General features: G+C 55.2%; 1 protein-coding gene across 1 annotated transcript; it reads right to left on the minus strand.

The window, feature by feature from the left end:
* Window positions 1-535: 535 nt before the first annotated feature.
* On the minus strand, window positions 536-14,162 carry RDH13 (retinol dehydrogenase 13). Its single transcript, XM_059381489.1, has 7 exons — window positions 13,954-14,162; window positions 11,500-11,618; window positions 9,837-9,992; window positions 7,399-7,503; window positions 6,352-6,564; window positions 5,450-5,551; window positions 536-4,110 (listed from the first exon to the last, which is right to left on the minus strand). Exons 1-7 carry the CDS (start codon window positions 14,016-14,018, stop codon window positions 3,881-3,883), a joined length of 990 nt encoding a protein of 329 aa, XP_059237472.1. The 5' UTR covers window positions 14,019-14,162; the 3' UTR covers window positions 536-3,880.
* Window positions 14,163-14,370: the final 208 nt, after the last annotated feature.

The following is a 14,370-nucleotide window of genomic DNA, read 5'->3' on the forward strand; positions in this document are numbered from 1 at the left end:
GTGGGCTTCTGAATCAGACTGGTTCCCACTCTCCTTGCTCCTGACCCCAGGGCTTGGTCAGATTTTGTTTTTAAGTCAACACCCCCACAGTGGGGCTTGAACTTGCAACCCTGAGATCAAGAGTCATGTGCTCTTCCGACTGAGCCAGCCAGATGCCAGCCCAGGTCCTAAAGAGCGAGAAGGGGAAGTTCGTGGTAACATACACTCGTTTCACTTGACTTGCTTAAAAGTGACACCCATGATGTGGGTTCTGCTTAAAAGCAGAAGGGAATTGACAGGAAGTGTCCCGGGAAGCTCACAGCCCTGAGAAAAGCTAAGGAAGCCGGTTTTGAAGAGGACGGTGTAGCAGGCAGAACACTGGCTGCCCAGAGTCCATACCCTCATCCCCAGAACCCGTTATTTTGCATGGCAAAGAAGGGTTAAGGTGGCAGATGGAATTCGATTGCTTACCTGCTGCTGCCCCTCGGAACAATTTGTTACTTAATCTGTAACCCCTGGAGGATTTTACTAGTTACCAAGCACATTTAGATATGGCCTTAATTAATACATATACTGGCAACAGGTCTTTGGGGAGAAGGACGATATACGACCGTGAAGCCGGGCAGCTGCAGATGCCCGGCTCGCTCAGGGCGGAACGCCGCCCCTTCACAGAAGACAGGCAGCCGGGAACGCCCGGTCAGCTCAGGGTGGAACGAAAACCACCTGCTTCCCTTATCCGTTATCGCTCCTTTCTCATCCCACAGTGCCCATTGTTAGTTAGAGGAGTCCTTTGAATGTGCTTGGTTAACTATAAACCTTACCCTCCTCCTTGCTTGTCTGCAAGACGGGACTAACGTGTGACCTTCATCAGTCCTTTTATTGGCTATTGTTTTCTATCCAATAAAAGTGAGACTGTGGAGTTGCTCGTGGCAGCAGTCCTTTTCAACTGTTGTCCCCTGCTCCCAGTCTTTTGCAGCTGACTTGTTTGTGCCTAATTCTTCTCTCGTCGCCGACTGGAAGCAGCACTTACCCGCTGACATAAAGGACAGAGGTGATCCTGGATCACCTGGGGATCTTCCGTAAAAGGAGAGCAGAGGGAGAGCCAGAAAGACGGCAGTATGAGGATGCGACAACCACGGCTGGCCCTGTGGACCAAGGAAGGGCCAGGAGGTGAGGAATGTGGGGGCCCCCTAGATGCTGGACAAGGCAGGAAGCAGATTGTCCCCTTGAGCCTCTGGAAGGAACACAGCTCCGGCTGACACCTTGACGTTGACCCCAAGACCCATTCTGGACTTTGGACATCCAGAACTCTTAGAGAGTGTGTATCATTCAAGCCCCCAGTTTATGGTCATATAGACCAGAGCCAGGGTGCAGGGACCAGGAGCCAACAGACATCTCTGGAACACAGGACTGGTCTTGGTGTCGGCCTCATCAAGATCCACATTCAAGGAGAGGGTCTGGTTGGCCTTGCTCAAATCCCATCTGCAGCCCACTCACCAGATATGCAAAGACAAGGGACCCTGACTGAGAGACCTGCCAAACTGTAGACAACGGGAGCAGGACGTCCATGCAGGAGCTCCAGGGCTGGTGAGCAAGTGGAGGTGCAGGGGGGGTGGTGTCCGGAGCAGCAAGGCTCTGGGCACTTTGGCTATGAGTCTCTGCCAGCGAGAGGGTATCATCACAACAACACTGATGATGGGGCAAAGAAGACATCTGTCTCCTGACGGAAGGCACCACGAAGACAGCATTGCTCCCGTGGTACTCCTCCCGACAACACATTGCCTGAGTTTAATGATCAGGAAATCACAGACAACCCCAACTGGAGCACTTACTATGAAATTCCTGGCCAGGACCCCTCAGAAAGGGCCAGCTAATGAGAGAAAGACCGTTTCTGTCCAAAGCAGGTTAAGGAGATGTGCCAACTAGCAGAACATAGATTCTGGGTTGGATCCTGGGTCAGAAAAGAATTTTGTTAGTGTTTTTGCTATAAAAGATATTGCCACTGAAAAAATCCCAGTGTCTATAGATCGATATCAGATATTAGTACCATGATTGTTATTTTCTTGACCTTGATCATTGTATTTCGGCTATGTTAGCAAATACCATCACATCCAGGCGAATCCTGTACCTGTGTTTAGAGAACCAGGGGTTTCCAGGTTACCCTCCAACTACCATACTACCAGTAGAAGGATTTCTCAAGCTTGAGTTTTTCCGATGCCGCAGTGAGAAATGCGCATGTTATATAAGGCTATGCACACGCGTGTGATCTGTGTATGCGTGACACATGTGTGGGGTGTTATGTATCCCTCGGGTGGACAGACTCCCAGGGATTCCACCTCCTGGCGCTCACACCTTCTCCTGCACTGCTGGATGGAGGCCTCAGTTCCTCTCTGGCTGTCCAGTTCTTGGCAGCCCACAGCTCCATCCCAGGGAGGCAGGGCGAGGGCCAGCAAGCACCTGCTCTCAGTACAGACGCCCGTCAGCAACCAAACCCCAGGTTCTGCAAGCTGTGCTCTGTTCTCCGCCCTAGAAGTGAGTAGCTGGAGGGTGTGGACAGGGGCAGGTGGGGACCGCTGGGGTCCATGCTGGAAGGTGCCTATCCAAGTGCATTCATCAAAGAAAACTAACCGTACTGACACAGCCCTGAGCAGTCTTTAATTCCGCCCTCAGCACCATCAGCATTTGCAGCAGGGCATGGGCCACTGTTCTAGGTAGCGAAGGGTGTAGAGCAGCATCCCTGGCCTACACAAGTATCTCAAATGTTACAATTTCTTGTTAAAATATGTGTGTACGGATTACTGAACTTTCTGGTGCATCCCCATCCCCAATTTTGTGTGGGAGCGGAGTGCCAACTTGGATTCTGTCACTGAAGCCACGCAGCTGGTGGGTCTTCCGCTCTCACTATCCCGAGCAGGGCTGGCATCACAAGGCCTGTCCTCAGGGCTGTCCCCGGTGGCTCAGCCAGGGTATGGCATGTGCAAGGGAACATTCAGCAGTGAATGGCCCCATTCACTCAGCCAGACAAGAACTCATTCATCAACACTCCCTCCAGTGAGGTGGTCAGGTTATTCTGCACGTGCGCCGGGGGAGAAACCGTGGCTCAGAGACGCACCTGAGGTCCCACAGGGAACCAGGAACTTGACCATAGCTGGTCGACACCCTCCCCAGCAGTCTGCACAGTGGCCACCACTGGCTCTCCTGACACACCCACGGCAGATGGAGCAGATGCCTCCCACAGCAGTTCCCAGTTACACACTCAAGGCAGGTTTCTGAAGGCCCCGTGCACCTATGGGCTACAGGGTGCGCTGCACCAGCTGACCACTGTGCCAGGTGCACATCTGCAGTCCTGTCCACTGTGCCTGAGAAAAGAGAAAAGGGCCGCTAGTGACCCCTATAGGGTGGTGTGGACATGGCAGCCAGCGTTCCCTGGGCACCTGCCACCTTCAGGGCAGTACCAGCATGACAGCGGTGATCTCCAGGCTCACACAGCCAAAAGTGCCAGCTAGAGGTGACGTGGGGAGGGCAGTAAGCATTCCTCAACCAGCACTGCCACCTAGAGGGTGCTGGGGGTATGACAGTAGCGATCTTGGGCTCAAGCAGCCAACAGCGCCACCTAGAGGGTGACATAGGCATGGCAGTCAGTATTCCTTGGCCAATACTGACTCCCAGAAGGTGCGGCAAGGCATGACAGCAGTGGCCTTGAGGCTCAGGGGACGGGCACTGCCATCCGGAGCGTGACAGGGGCATGGATGTCAGCATTCCTTGGCCAACACTGCCACCCAGAGGGTGCTGCAGACAGAGTGGCCAACCTTGGTTGGTCTTGCTGCTCCATCCTGGTACTCAGCCTCCCACGTAGTTTCCACAGGCTCCAAGAGGTTATTTGGGGAGGGGCTCCAAGAGGTTATTTCCTCACAGAGGAAGCATGAGGCATCTCCAAGCCCACCAGGCGGGCACTTTCAGCCCAAAGTCTCTGGGCTGTCTCCTCATTCTCAGCTTCAGGGGCCGGAGCCTTCTCTTTGAGTCCGTCGAAGTACTTCCCAGAAACACCCTCCAGTTCCTCCGCCACAGCCAGGTACGTGCTGGGCTGGGCTGCCAGCTCGGGGCTCTTGACCAGCAACCAAAAGACAGGCCCTGCAATCAGCCCACAGAGCATTCAGTCCACACACGCTCAGGGAGGACAGGAAAAGCCCCACACCATCCGTGGGGTTGCCCAGGGCCCACAGGCCAGACGTGGGACTGCAGTCCCATACCAGCCCCCCTCCAGGACTGTGCTTCCCAAGATACCCTCCACCAGGAGCTCCCTTCCCTGGCACTGCCCAGCCAAATCCCTCCAGATGCAGAGACCGGCCCAAAAGCTGCCTCCCCCAGCAAGCCTCCCTGGCATTTCCCCAGGCAAATGGAAGCTCTCCCTCCTCAGTCAGCTCTGAGTCCTTACCCTATCCCATTTTGCTTTAAAAATAACTTTTATTTATTAAATGTCTCTGGGGCCAGCCTCAGCTTAAGATCCTTGAAATCAGGTACCCACCCCATAAATGATTTTCAGGATTACAAATACTAGCTCTAAAGTTCTAAGTATTTATTCACCTTAAAGCTGGTCAGGCCCTGTGCTGGCCCTGTTAAGGCCCATCTCAACCTCCCAACAACTGTAGAACACTATTACGGCCTCACTTTGTAAGGAGGGAAACCGAGGCCCCAAGAGGTGAAATGGCTTCCCTGGGTGGCACAGCTAGTTTGAGGTGAAGCCAGCATCCCCCTGGTCTCCTTCTCTGAGACTCGGTCTGTTTCATCAAACAGGATCCAGCCTGTTTTCTGGGCCTATTCTGACGCCAGCAGGCTGGATACACACATAGAAGTGACTCGTTCTCAGGACCCAGGAAGACACAGGGGAGGGGGAAGAGCCAAGCCGCCGACACAGTATCTGGAGTGTGCAGTTAATTTTGCGTCAACTTGACTGAACTAAGGGATGCCCAGAAAGCCAGTAAAGCCCTGTTTCTGGGCGTGTCCGTGAGGATGTGACCAGGAGAGATCAGAACTGGAATCAGCAGATTGCATAAAGACCCGCCCACGCTGACTGGGCAGCCACCACGCTATTAGCTGAGGTATGAACAGAACGAATTCCCCCTCTCTCTGCGTGAGCTGGAACACCCATCTCCTGCCCTCAGATACTGCTCCTGGCCTTTGGGCTGGGACTTGTGCCATCGCTTCCCCAGTCTGCAGGCCTTCGGGTTTGGACTGGGACTATACCACCAGCTCTCCTGGGCCTCCAGCCTGCAGACAGCAGATCATGGGTCATCACAGCCTCTCTGAATGCACGAACCAGCCCCGCATGACAAATCTCTCCGAGCATCTATATAATCCTCTTGGTTCTATTTCTCAGCAGAACCCTGACTAATCCCCCGAAGAGAGCCCAGGCCCCAGGCTGTGAGGGCAGGGGTTCCGCTCAGGGAGCCCAGGCCAGGAGGTGGCTTACCAAGCGTGAAGCTGGAGAAGGCAGAGCTATGCATGCCCGTGTGCCTGCCCAGCTCCGTCCTGGCCACACCAGGGTGCACAGCGTTGACTGTCACACCCGTGCCTGAGGAGAGAAGGGAAGAGGAGGGATGACGGCAGATGCCAGGTTCACCCCCCACCTGGAAGCCTGACATGGCCCACCCTCAGCTTTAGGGTTACCCAATACTGTGCTGGGTCCTACCCTTAACCTCACACCACCCCTCTTGCTCTGACACTTCCACATCCGATGGTTTCATCTTGCAAAGCCATTCTGCTGCACGACTGCCCAGAGCAGAGCCTCCCAAACCTGCGCGTACATAAAAAAATCACCCAGAAGGCTTGAGATGCCCAAACGGCTGGGCTCCACCCACCTCAGGGAACCTGAAGCAGTGGGTCAGGGATGGGGTCTGAGGTGCTGCAGTCAGGATAGGCTCCCAGCTGAGCTGATGTTGCTGGTCCACGGATGCTCTCCAAGGAGCGGGGCAAAGGGGAGGCTTCAGCTTCAGCTCTGTGGACACTGAGGTCCCATCATGCTTTATCCTGTGCATGGAAGGACGCCAGGCGGCTAGATGCCAGCAGCAACACCCGCCCCACCTCCACTCCCTGAAGCAACGGTCACAGCCATCTTCAGACACTGCCGTGGTTGAGCACCACTAGCGTAGAGCACCAACGGCCTAGATGCCATGTGGGATAAACACAGAAGGCCACAATCGATTAGTCATGTCTGCCTCAGGCACCAGAGAACAAGGGGTATGTGTGTTACACATCTGCCTGCTCTGTTCCGGGACCAAGGCTTGACCTCCCCTAGACCCAGGGTTGCAGCAGGACATTCCAGGCCCAGAGCTAGAGCAGGAGGAAGGCCTGTGAGGCTCGCCATGCACATACCCTGCAGCCGCCGGCTCAGCTCCTTGGTAAAGAGGATGATGGCCAGCTTACTCTGGCAATAAGCTGCTCTGGTGTCATACTTCCTTTTCTCCCAGTTCAAGTCGTCAAAGTCTATGTGTCCTGCGATGTGGGCCAAGGACGAGAGGTTGATGATCCGTGAAGGGGCCGAGGCTTTCAGTCTGTCCAGCAGCAAGTTTGTCAAAAGAAAGTGACCTAGAGGAAGGACAAGGAAAAGACAGTTTTCACTAAATTCTTAGCTGGTACATAGGATCGTGCTGAGAATAGTACCTCCTTTGACCTTCCCAGTAACCCAGGGCTCTCGACAGGGGCCAGTTCTCTCCCCCACGGGACATCTGGCAAGGTTAGAGGTTCCAGTCATCATAACTCCAAAGAGAGAAGGGGGGTGCTCCTAGCATCTGGCGGGAGGCAGCCAGGGATGCTGCTGGACACCCTGTAGTGCATAGGATAAGCCCACAGCAAAGAGTGACCCAGCCCCAGACATCAGGCCCTGCAAGAACCCCAAGGGGATGGACTGCCTCTCGCATCTCCCTCAGCAACAGAATTGCTGGCTGTGCACAGTACTGCCCAGTGAAAGACTACATTTCCCAGACTCCCTTGCAGCAATGTCAGGTCATGTGACTGCATCCCAGCCAATAGGATCCGAATGATAGCAATGTGTGTTACGACCTCCAGGGCCTCAGAACCGGGCCGTATTTGGAGAGGGGTCTTCACAGTGAAAATGAGGTCACTAGGGTGGGCCCTGATCCAGTGATTGGCGCCCACCCAGTATCTACCCGCCTTGCCCTTACTAACAGAACTCCAGTCACATCCAGGGTGACAGTGGGTGGACAGCATGAGTGACTGATGGACAGACAAACTGGAGGACAGACAAAGGCTCACATGGCCAAGAGATGGACAGAGGATCCAAAGGACTGACAGGGCATCCAGCAACAAAGGGGAGCCTTGGAGCCCGAGTCCAGCCCACCGGGGACCCCGCTCACATCCGGGTCCACAACACGCCACGCAGCCCTCAGCCCGGGCCCTCACCCAAGTAGTTAACGCCAAACTGCATCTCAAAGCCGTCCTCCGTGGTCCAGTGCGGGCACCGCATCACGGCCGCATTGTTGACCAGAACGTGCACCTGCTTCTCCTCTGGAAGACAGGGGTGAGGGAAGACGCCATGAGCATCTGGGCCTGCACGGAGGGCCAGCGCAGCCAGGGGTACAGCGCCCCCGGCACTGGGCCGAACAGTGCCTGGAACATTCATGTCCACCCAGAGCCTGTGAATGCAACCCGTGTTTGGAAAGAGTCTTTGCAGAAAGTCATCAGGTTAAGAGAAGGTCACAGCATGGGCCCTAACCTGGGAGGACACAGACCGAGACCCCCCAGGAGACAGAGGCAGAGACTGCAGCAATACGGCAAAGAGCAGAGCGCCGGGGACCAGCAGCCACGGACAGAGGCTGGAAGAGGCAGAGGGCCTTCTCCAGTCTCGGAAACAGGGCCGCCCAGCTTATGCCCTGATCTCGGACTTGTGGCCTCCACAAACATGAAGAGAACGGGTCATCTCAAGCTACTCAGTTCACTGCACTTGACCACGGCAGCCCCAGAAGACAGATACATGCCCACCTAAGGCCTGGAGGCCTTTCCTGGAAAGGAAAAGAAGCCACACCTGCAGGGGCCCCAGGCATCAGACTGAGGGGTTACCCGTGGGAACCCCAGCTCGCTGGGCAGCCAGTGCTGCACCCGATTCCAGACCTAGCACTTCCTCCCGTATCGGTTAGCAAGGGCCGCTCTGAGAAAGCATCACACAATGGGCCACTTGAACATAATGTGTGCCGGCCCTGCAGGTGGGAAGCCCGGGGTCGGTGCATCTCAGGGCTGTTTCCTTCTGAGGACCAAGGGCCACAGGGGAGAACCTGCGCTAGGCTCTCTCCTGGGCTCCTAGGTAGCTCAACTCCCAGTCTCTTCCCTTGGGCCTGTCTGCGTGCTCACCTCCCCTCTGTATGAGGACACCAGGCTTAACCACCTCTCTGCAGACCAGGTCTTGTGCTGAGGTCCTGGGGGTCAGGACCCCAACGCACCTTCGGAGGGCACACAGGAGAACCCACACACTCTGGCAGTGCTTTGCAGGATCCGTGGAGACAACAAACTAGTTATCGAGCACCAATGAAACAGCCTCTGCCTGCCTATTGGAAGGGCCTGCACAGCCGTCGGGAGCTCCCACCCTGGAGCCCCAGGCTCTATCTACCCTCGGCAGCTATACAACCCTGGCCAAGTCACACAGCTTCTTTGTGACTCGGTTTCCCCCTCTGTAAAAACAGGTAACACGTGCACGTGCTGGGCCCGATGAGGGAGAAAAAGCAGCACAGCTCCTCACGTATTACAGGTTCTGATTGTATTAAAAAAAACCAAGGCGGGAGGGGGGGGGGCCTGGGCAGCTCTGTCGGGTAAGCATCTGACTCTTGGTTTCAGCTCAGGTCATGATCTCAGGGTCGTGAGATCGAGCCCCAAGTTGGGCTGCACTGGGTGCAGGGTTCCCTCCCTCCCTCTGCTCCTTCCCGTCCACTCATGAAACCTCTCTGTAAAAAAGACAAAAGCCACAGGGCAGTCTCTACACCTGCCTGCTTTATAAATCCATAAACTGTCTCCAGAAGGTCACACGAGGACCCTGAGCACCACTAAGGAAGGCAGCTGGTAGCCGGAGGCAGGGAGGTGCCGGCTGCACCCTGGTTTATCCTTTCTGAATGTTTAATCCCATAAAATGGTACTCCTGTTCGAAAATATAAAGACATGAGCCAGTTCTGAGAACATCCAGTGGGGAGCGAAATGAGCGAGTCAGGGAGGCAGAGTGGGGGAAACGCCGGCGGAATCCCTGCACCAGCAGAGGAAGCAGGGGTCGGACATCACCCCATGCGACCCGCACTAGACTGGGCGCAGAGCCTATGTCCCAGGCAGCACCCACCAGCCTCAAGGGCCAGAAGCTGCAGGAACCGCCGGCTCAGTCAGCATTTCCACTGCCTCCAGCTCCCCATACACCTAACCGCACCCGGGCCTCTGCATCGTGTCGGCTCTGATGCCGACGGAGCTCATCTTCCTGCAGAGCAGGAGTCCCACAGAGCAGACTTGCCCTGTAAGGGCCCAGACTACATATTGTTGGCTCTGCAGGCCACATGGCCTTTGCTGCCACCGGACTAAAGCAGCTGCAGGTAATACGTAAACTAATGGGCACGACTGGGTGCCGAGAACTGTACTGGCGGACGCTGATATTAAACTTTCACACGGTGTTCACATACCCAGAAATACTACTCTTCCAATTTAGGCAACAGTTGAAATGTAAATGTTTCCACGTGACAATGGAAGGAGCTATAAAAATGTACAATCTTCACCCATAGAGACGTGCATCTGTCCGAAAACACCAGCGCCACACCATGGGACTTGTGGCCACCCAGGACCTCATCCCCCAAGGCCGGCATCGTGCCTCCTACCTTCAGTGATCTTTGCGGCAAACTCTCGGATGGACTTGAGGGAGGCCAAGTCCAAGTGCCGGGCCCTGACGCGGTGATTAAGGGTCTCCCCGCGAATGTCCTTTGCCGCCGCCTCACACTTCTCCATATCTCGACAGGCCAGAATGACGTTGCCTCCTGCGAGCCCAAGGCAGGAAAAAATTAGTTTTTAGATCCTCTCCCAGGTACAGACACCCAACAGACATGAAAACAGAGGCACCGTTTACAGCGGCCGAAAGATGGACACCACCCAAATGTCCACCAGCAGCTGAGCAGAGAGGCACAAGGCGTCCATCCAGACCATCGAACCTACTCGGCCACGGAAATAATCGTGACATGCGCTACCACGTGGACGGACCTCACTAACGTGCTCGCTGGGAGCAGCTGGTCATGAAAGCAGACACGGCCGATGATTCCGCTGATGGGAAATACCCGGAACAGGCCAATCGACAGGAGGCAGGATGGCTCCCTGGGAGGAGTGGGAACACGGATGACCACTTAAAGGACCGAGCTGTCATTCTGATGAAAACGTTCCGAAACTGACTGGCAACGTTCGCACAACTCTGGGAATATACTAACCACCATGGGGGAATTGTGTGACGTGTGGACTGAATTTCTGTAGGGCCACTAAAAAATAACTTTGAAAAATTAGAGAAGTGAGAAGCAGCAGGGACTGGAGGAGGACGGGCAACCACGAGGTGGATGGCGTGGATCTATGGATCCGTGTGGATCCGTGTGGATCCCTGTGGCTCGCTCCCTGCCGTGGGCCCAGCTGCCTCCCCTCACATGGTCCACGAGGGAACTCAGTGGACCCCAGATCTGTCCATCCTCTGTTGGGGCCCAGCCCTCCGGATCCAGTGGGGGTGTCCACCCAATGTCACTGCTCAGCCTCTCCTGGGAGGACTACATGCCCCCTCCTCGGGGAAACGCCATGTGGTGGAGGGGGCAGGATGCCGCCCATCACAGCCCCCTCCAATCTGACCTCAGAAGGAGACGGGCAGCTCCAGCCTGGCCAATCGGGACCCGTTCCCTGGGCACCCGCAACCCATCAAGCCCAAAGGAAGCTTCCGATCTCCCCCAGCCCTCACAGCTGCCCTGCCACAGCCTTCCCACTCCAGCCAAGAGCAGGTCTGGTCTCCCCGTTGCTCAAACCTAAATCCTTGACTTCTTTTCTAGAGCACGATCCAACAGGAAATCCACTAACTCTAACTTCGAAAGCGATCACTCCTCCTCCGTGGACGTCCTCCATAACCTCAGTCTGACCAGGACAAAAACACTGAACGCACCCAAATCGAGGGGCCTTTAGAACGCCTGACCAGACCAGTAAGCCTAGAAGGGCCTGAAACCTGATTCTGAGCCAGGCCCCAGCCCAGCCATGAGCACCAAGTCAGCTATAGTACAGAAGCACACAGCCAGTGCAGAGAGAAAAACCAGCACTAGCAGCCACTGGGTGGCCACAGCCTCCTCTGAGACCCACCATCTCCCCTGCCTGTCAGGGACACCAGCCCTTCTGGCTTAAGCCGACGAGAGTCTGGTCTCTGTCATTTGTTACCAAAACCATCAAACGACCTTACCAACCCCTGAGAATGCAAGGCCTCCACCCCAGACCACACACCCCAAGACCAGGTGCCCCCTGGGACTTCACCTCTCCTGGCCAGTTCCATGGCTGTCTGCTTTCCGATCCCCGTGTTGGCGCCAGTCACAATGACGGTCTTCCCGGGAATGGTGGCCTTGCTGGGACAGGCCCCGCCCGCAACGTAGTCTCTGTAGGTAAGAGGCGAGGAGGTCACTTTGGTCCACGTGTGCACTGTGACTGTTACGATCTTGGGCGCTTGTGTTCCCGCAGTGATAAAACAGGAAGGACATCTCCTAACTCCATGGGGGCCCGTGTGGTGTTGCAGGCAAAGGCTCCGCATGGCTGGGTGTTGGGGAGGCTCCGCACGGGAACATCACTACTTTGCAAAGACCCAATGGACTGGTTTCCTATGGCTGCTGTAACAAGTGACCACAGGCTCAGCCAGTTAAAACCATGCACAGGTAAATCTATGGGTCTGCAGGCCGGAGCCCAAGATGGGTCTCATCGGGAGAAGGACAGGTGTTGGCAGGGCTGTGCTCCTCCTGGAGGCTCTAGGAAGAGGTGGGTCACATGCCTTTTTCAGCTCCGAGGGATGCCCACACTCCCTGGCTCACGGCCCCTCCTCCTCAGCACAGCATCTTCAGGTCCTGACTCTGAAGGACCACTGTGACTGCACTGGGCCCCCACCTGGACAATCCAGGACCACCTCCCCATCTCAGGGTCCTTAACTCAGTGGCACCGGCAGAGTCCCCTATGACAGGCAAGGGAAGACCTTCACAGGTTCTGAGCATGAGGACATGCACATCCTTGCGAGACTCTTACCCTCTACCCACATTCCCCAGAAGCCAAATACTGGAAACAAGCGAATGTCACTGATAGGGGCCGGGCCAAGCAGACAGTGCCACCAGCCTATGACAGAAGAGCCTTGTACAGCATGGAAACCACCACCCTCCCGGGGCTAATTCTTTAAGTTAATTAACAAGAAATAACCATCCTTTTTCCCCAGGGCATTCTGCTAACCGTTCATTCTGCCCATCCCAAGTTGTCCCTTTAGTATTGTTACTATTTTTAGCTTCGTCAAAACTGAAAAACAAGAGTATGAATAAAAAACTAACAGCAGCTGATGAATTTTATCAGAAGAGGAAATTATTTCCATTTAAAAAAGGGGCGCCTGGGTGGCTCAGTGGGTTAAGCCGCTGCCTTCGGCTCAGGTCATGATCTCAGGGTCCTGGGATCGAGTCCCGCATCGGGCTCTCTGCTCAGCAGGGAGCCTGTTTCCTCCTCTCTCTCTCTCTGCCTGCCTCTCTGCCTACTTGTGATCTCTCTCTGTCAAATAAATAAATAAAATCTTTAAAAAAAATAAAAATAAAAATAAAAAAAAATAAAAAAGAATCATCTCCATTTTCTAGAACTTTCAAAAACACCCAGTTACCATCCCAGAGCTGCAGTGTCATGAACTATAAATCACAAGAGACGGCCCAGCTACACGAAAATGACGTTATTGGGTCAGAAGCAACAAGTTCACTGTGAAGCCTCATCACAGCGCAGGCAAATAAACCCAAAGGTAATTTATTCAAAGAGATTTACATTCTATGCTTCATACCCTTTAAAAAAAAAAAAAAGTATTTAAATATTCCAATTACTTGGAGCACCTGGGTGGCTCAGTGGGTTAAGCCTCTGCCTTCAGCTCGGGTCATGATCTTGGGGTCCTGGGATCGGGCCACACATCGGACTCTCTGCTCAGCGGGGAGCCTGCTTCCTCCTCTCTCTCTGCCTACCTCTCTGCCTACTTGTGATCTCTCTCTGTCAAATAAATAAATAAAATATTTATATTAAAAAAATATCCCAAATTACTTTCAGGCCTCCCAGCTAATCTCTTATTTTGTGTAAGTGTAATAAAATTATATATTGCTAATTCTTTTTTTTTAGTGGCAAGAACACGGGAACTGCGCGCTCTTCACAGGTGTTTAAGGACCATATTGTTAACTGTAAGCGTAACACAGTGGAACTGGGATGCTCACTAGCTATGTGGGATGGCGATCATCATGGACCGCACCACCCAGACACACTTCCATCCGCCGAGAAAGTTCTACCAAACAGTGCTGCTCTAGAATATTCGGGAGCCGGGTTTTCTGTGGGGTTTTAAGTGCGTTAGCCTAGAAAAGACAAGAACTCTGTGTGTATCCCATGCAGTACAACAGTTTTGTTCACCGAGCTGGACAATCCGGTTTGCGTCTCTGATTGCGGGTAACGAGAGCTTAGGGGGCCCTGGGTGACGCATGGGGTCCCCCAATGCCTGTCTGCAGGATAGACTCACTAATCGATGACCAGAAGGTTTCCAGGGCCCGGGCCCGCCCCTTTCCTCAGGGTGACCTTGGGCCGTGACCTGCCCTCGAGGCCCGCCCTAGGTTTGCCCCGCCGCACTGTCTACACCGGTCCTAGGCCGGCGACCTTCAGGCCACCTGTCCCCGGCCAGTCCCCACCTGGCGGCCGCCGACCCGCCCACCCGGGGCGCGCACTCACCGGAGCAGCACCGCGCCACCCACCGCCGTGCCCAGCACGGATAGCGGCAGGAGGTAGCGGTTCATGCCGGGCAGGAGCTAGGGTCCGACGCCGAGCCCCCCGCGGGGTCTTTCCGAAGAGAGGAGCGGGCAGCGGGCGAGACCCACGTGAAGGGCAAGCTCTGCTCTGCACAGAGCTTCCGGAAAGGGGCGGAGCGCTGTGGGCAGGGCTTCAAGGGGCGGGCCTGCCCGGAGCGGGGCCTATGAGGATGGGCCCCCGCGCCGCTGCAGCCAGGAATGGGAGGTTCCGGAGTCGTGGGCGTGGCCGCGTACTGGGGGCGGGGCATGGGGGCGAGCCTGCGCACTGTTCCATGACATCACGTTCGCGGTACTGTCACCGCGCGGCTGTTCCACAAGAGGCGAAGTTAGGGTCCTGCTG

Source organism: Mustela nigripes, chromosome 17 (assembly GCF_022355385.1).
Source record: "Mustela nigripes isolate SB6536 chromosome 17, MUSNIG.SB6536, whole genome shotgun sequence".
NCBI lineage: Eukaryota > Metazoa > Chordata > Mammalia > Carnivora > Mustelidae > Mustela > Mustela nigripes.

What these genes read in the sequence shown, in the direction of transcription:
- RDH13 (XM_059381489.1), bottom strand. Translation starts at nt 14,018, where the DNA reads ATGAACCGCTACCTCCTGCCGCTATCCGTGCTGGGCACGGCGGTGGGT. An exon ending in GGTGGCGCGGTGCTGCTCCG is followed by an intron (nt 11,619 to 13,953) that starts GTGAGTGCGCGC and finishes TCTTACCTACAG; the next exon opens with AGACTACGTTGCGGGCGGGG. An exon ending in GCTGAGCCGGCGGCTGCAGG is followed by an intron (nt 5,552 to 6,351) that starts GTATGTGCATGG and finishes TTCTCTCCTCAG; the next exon opens with GCACGGGTGTGACAGTCAAC.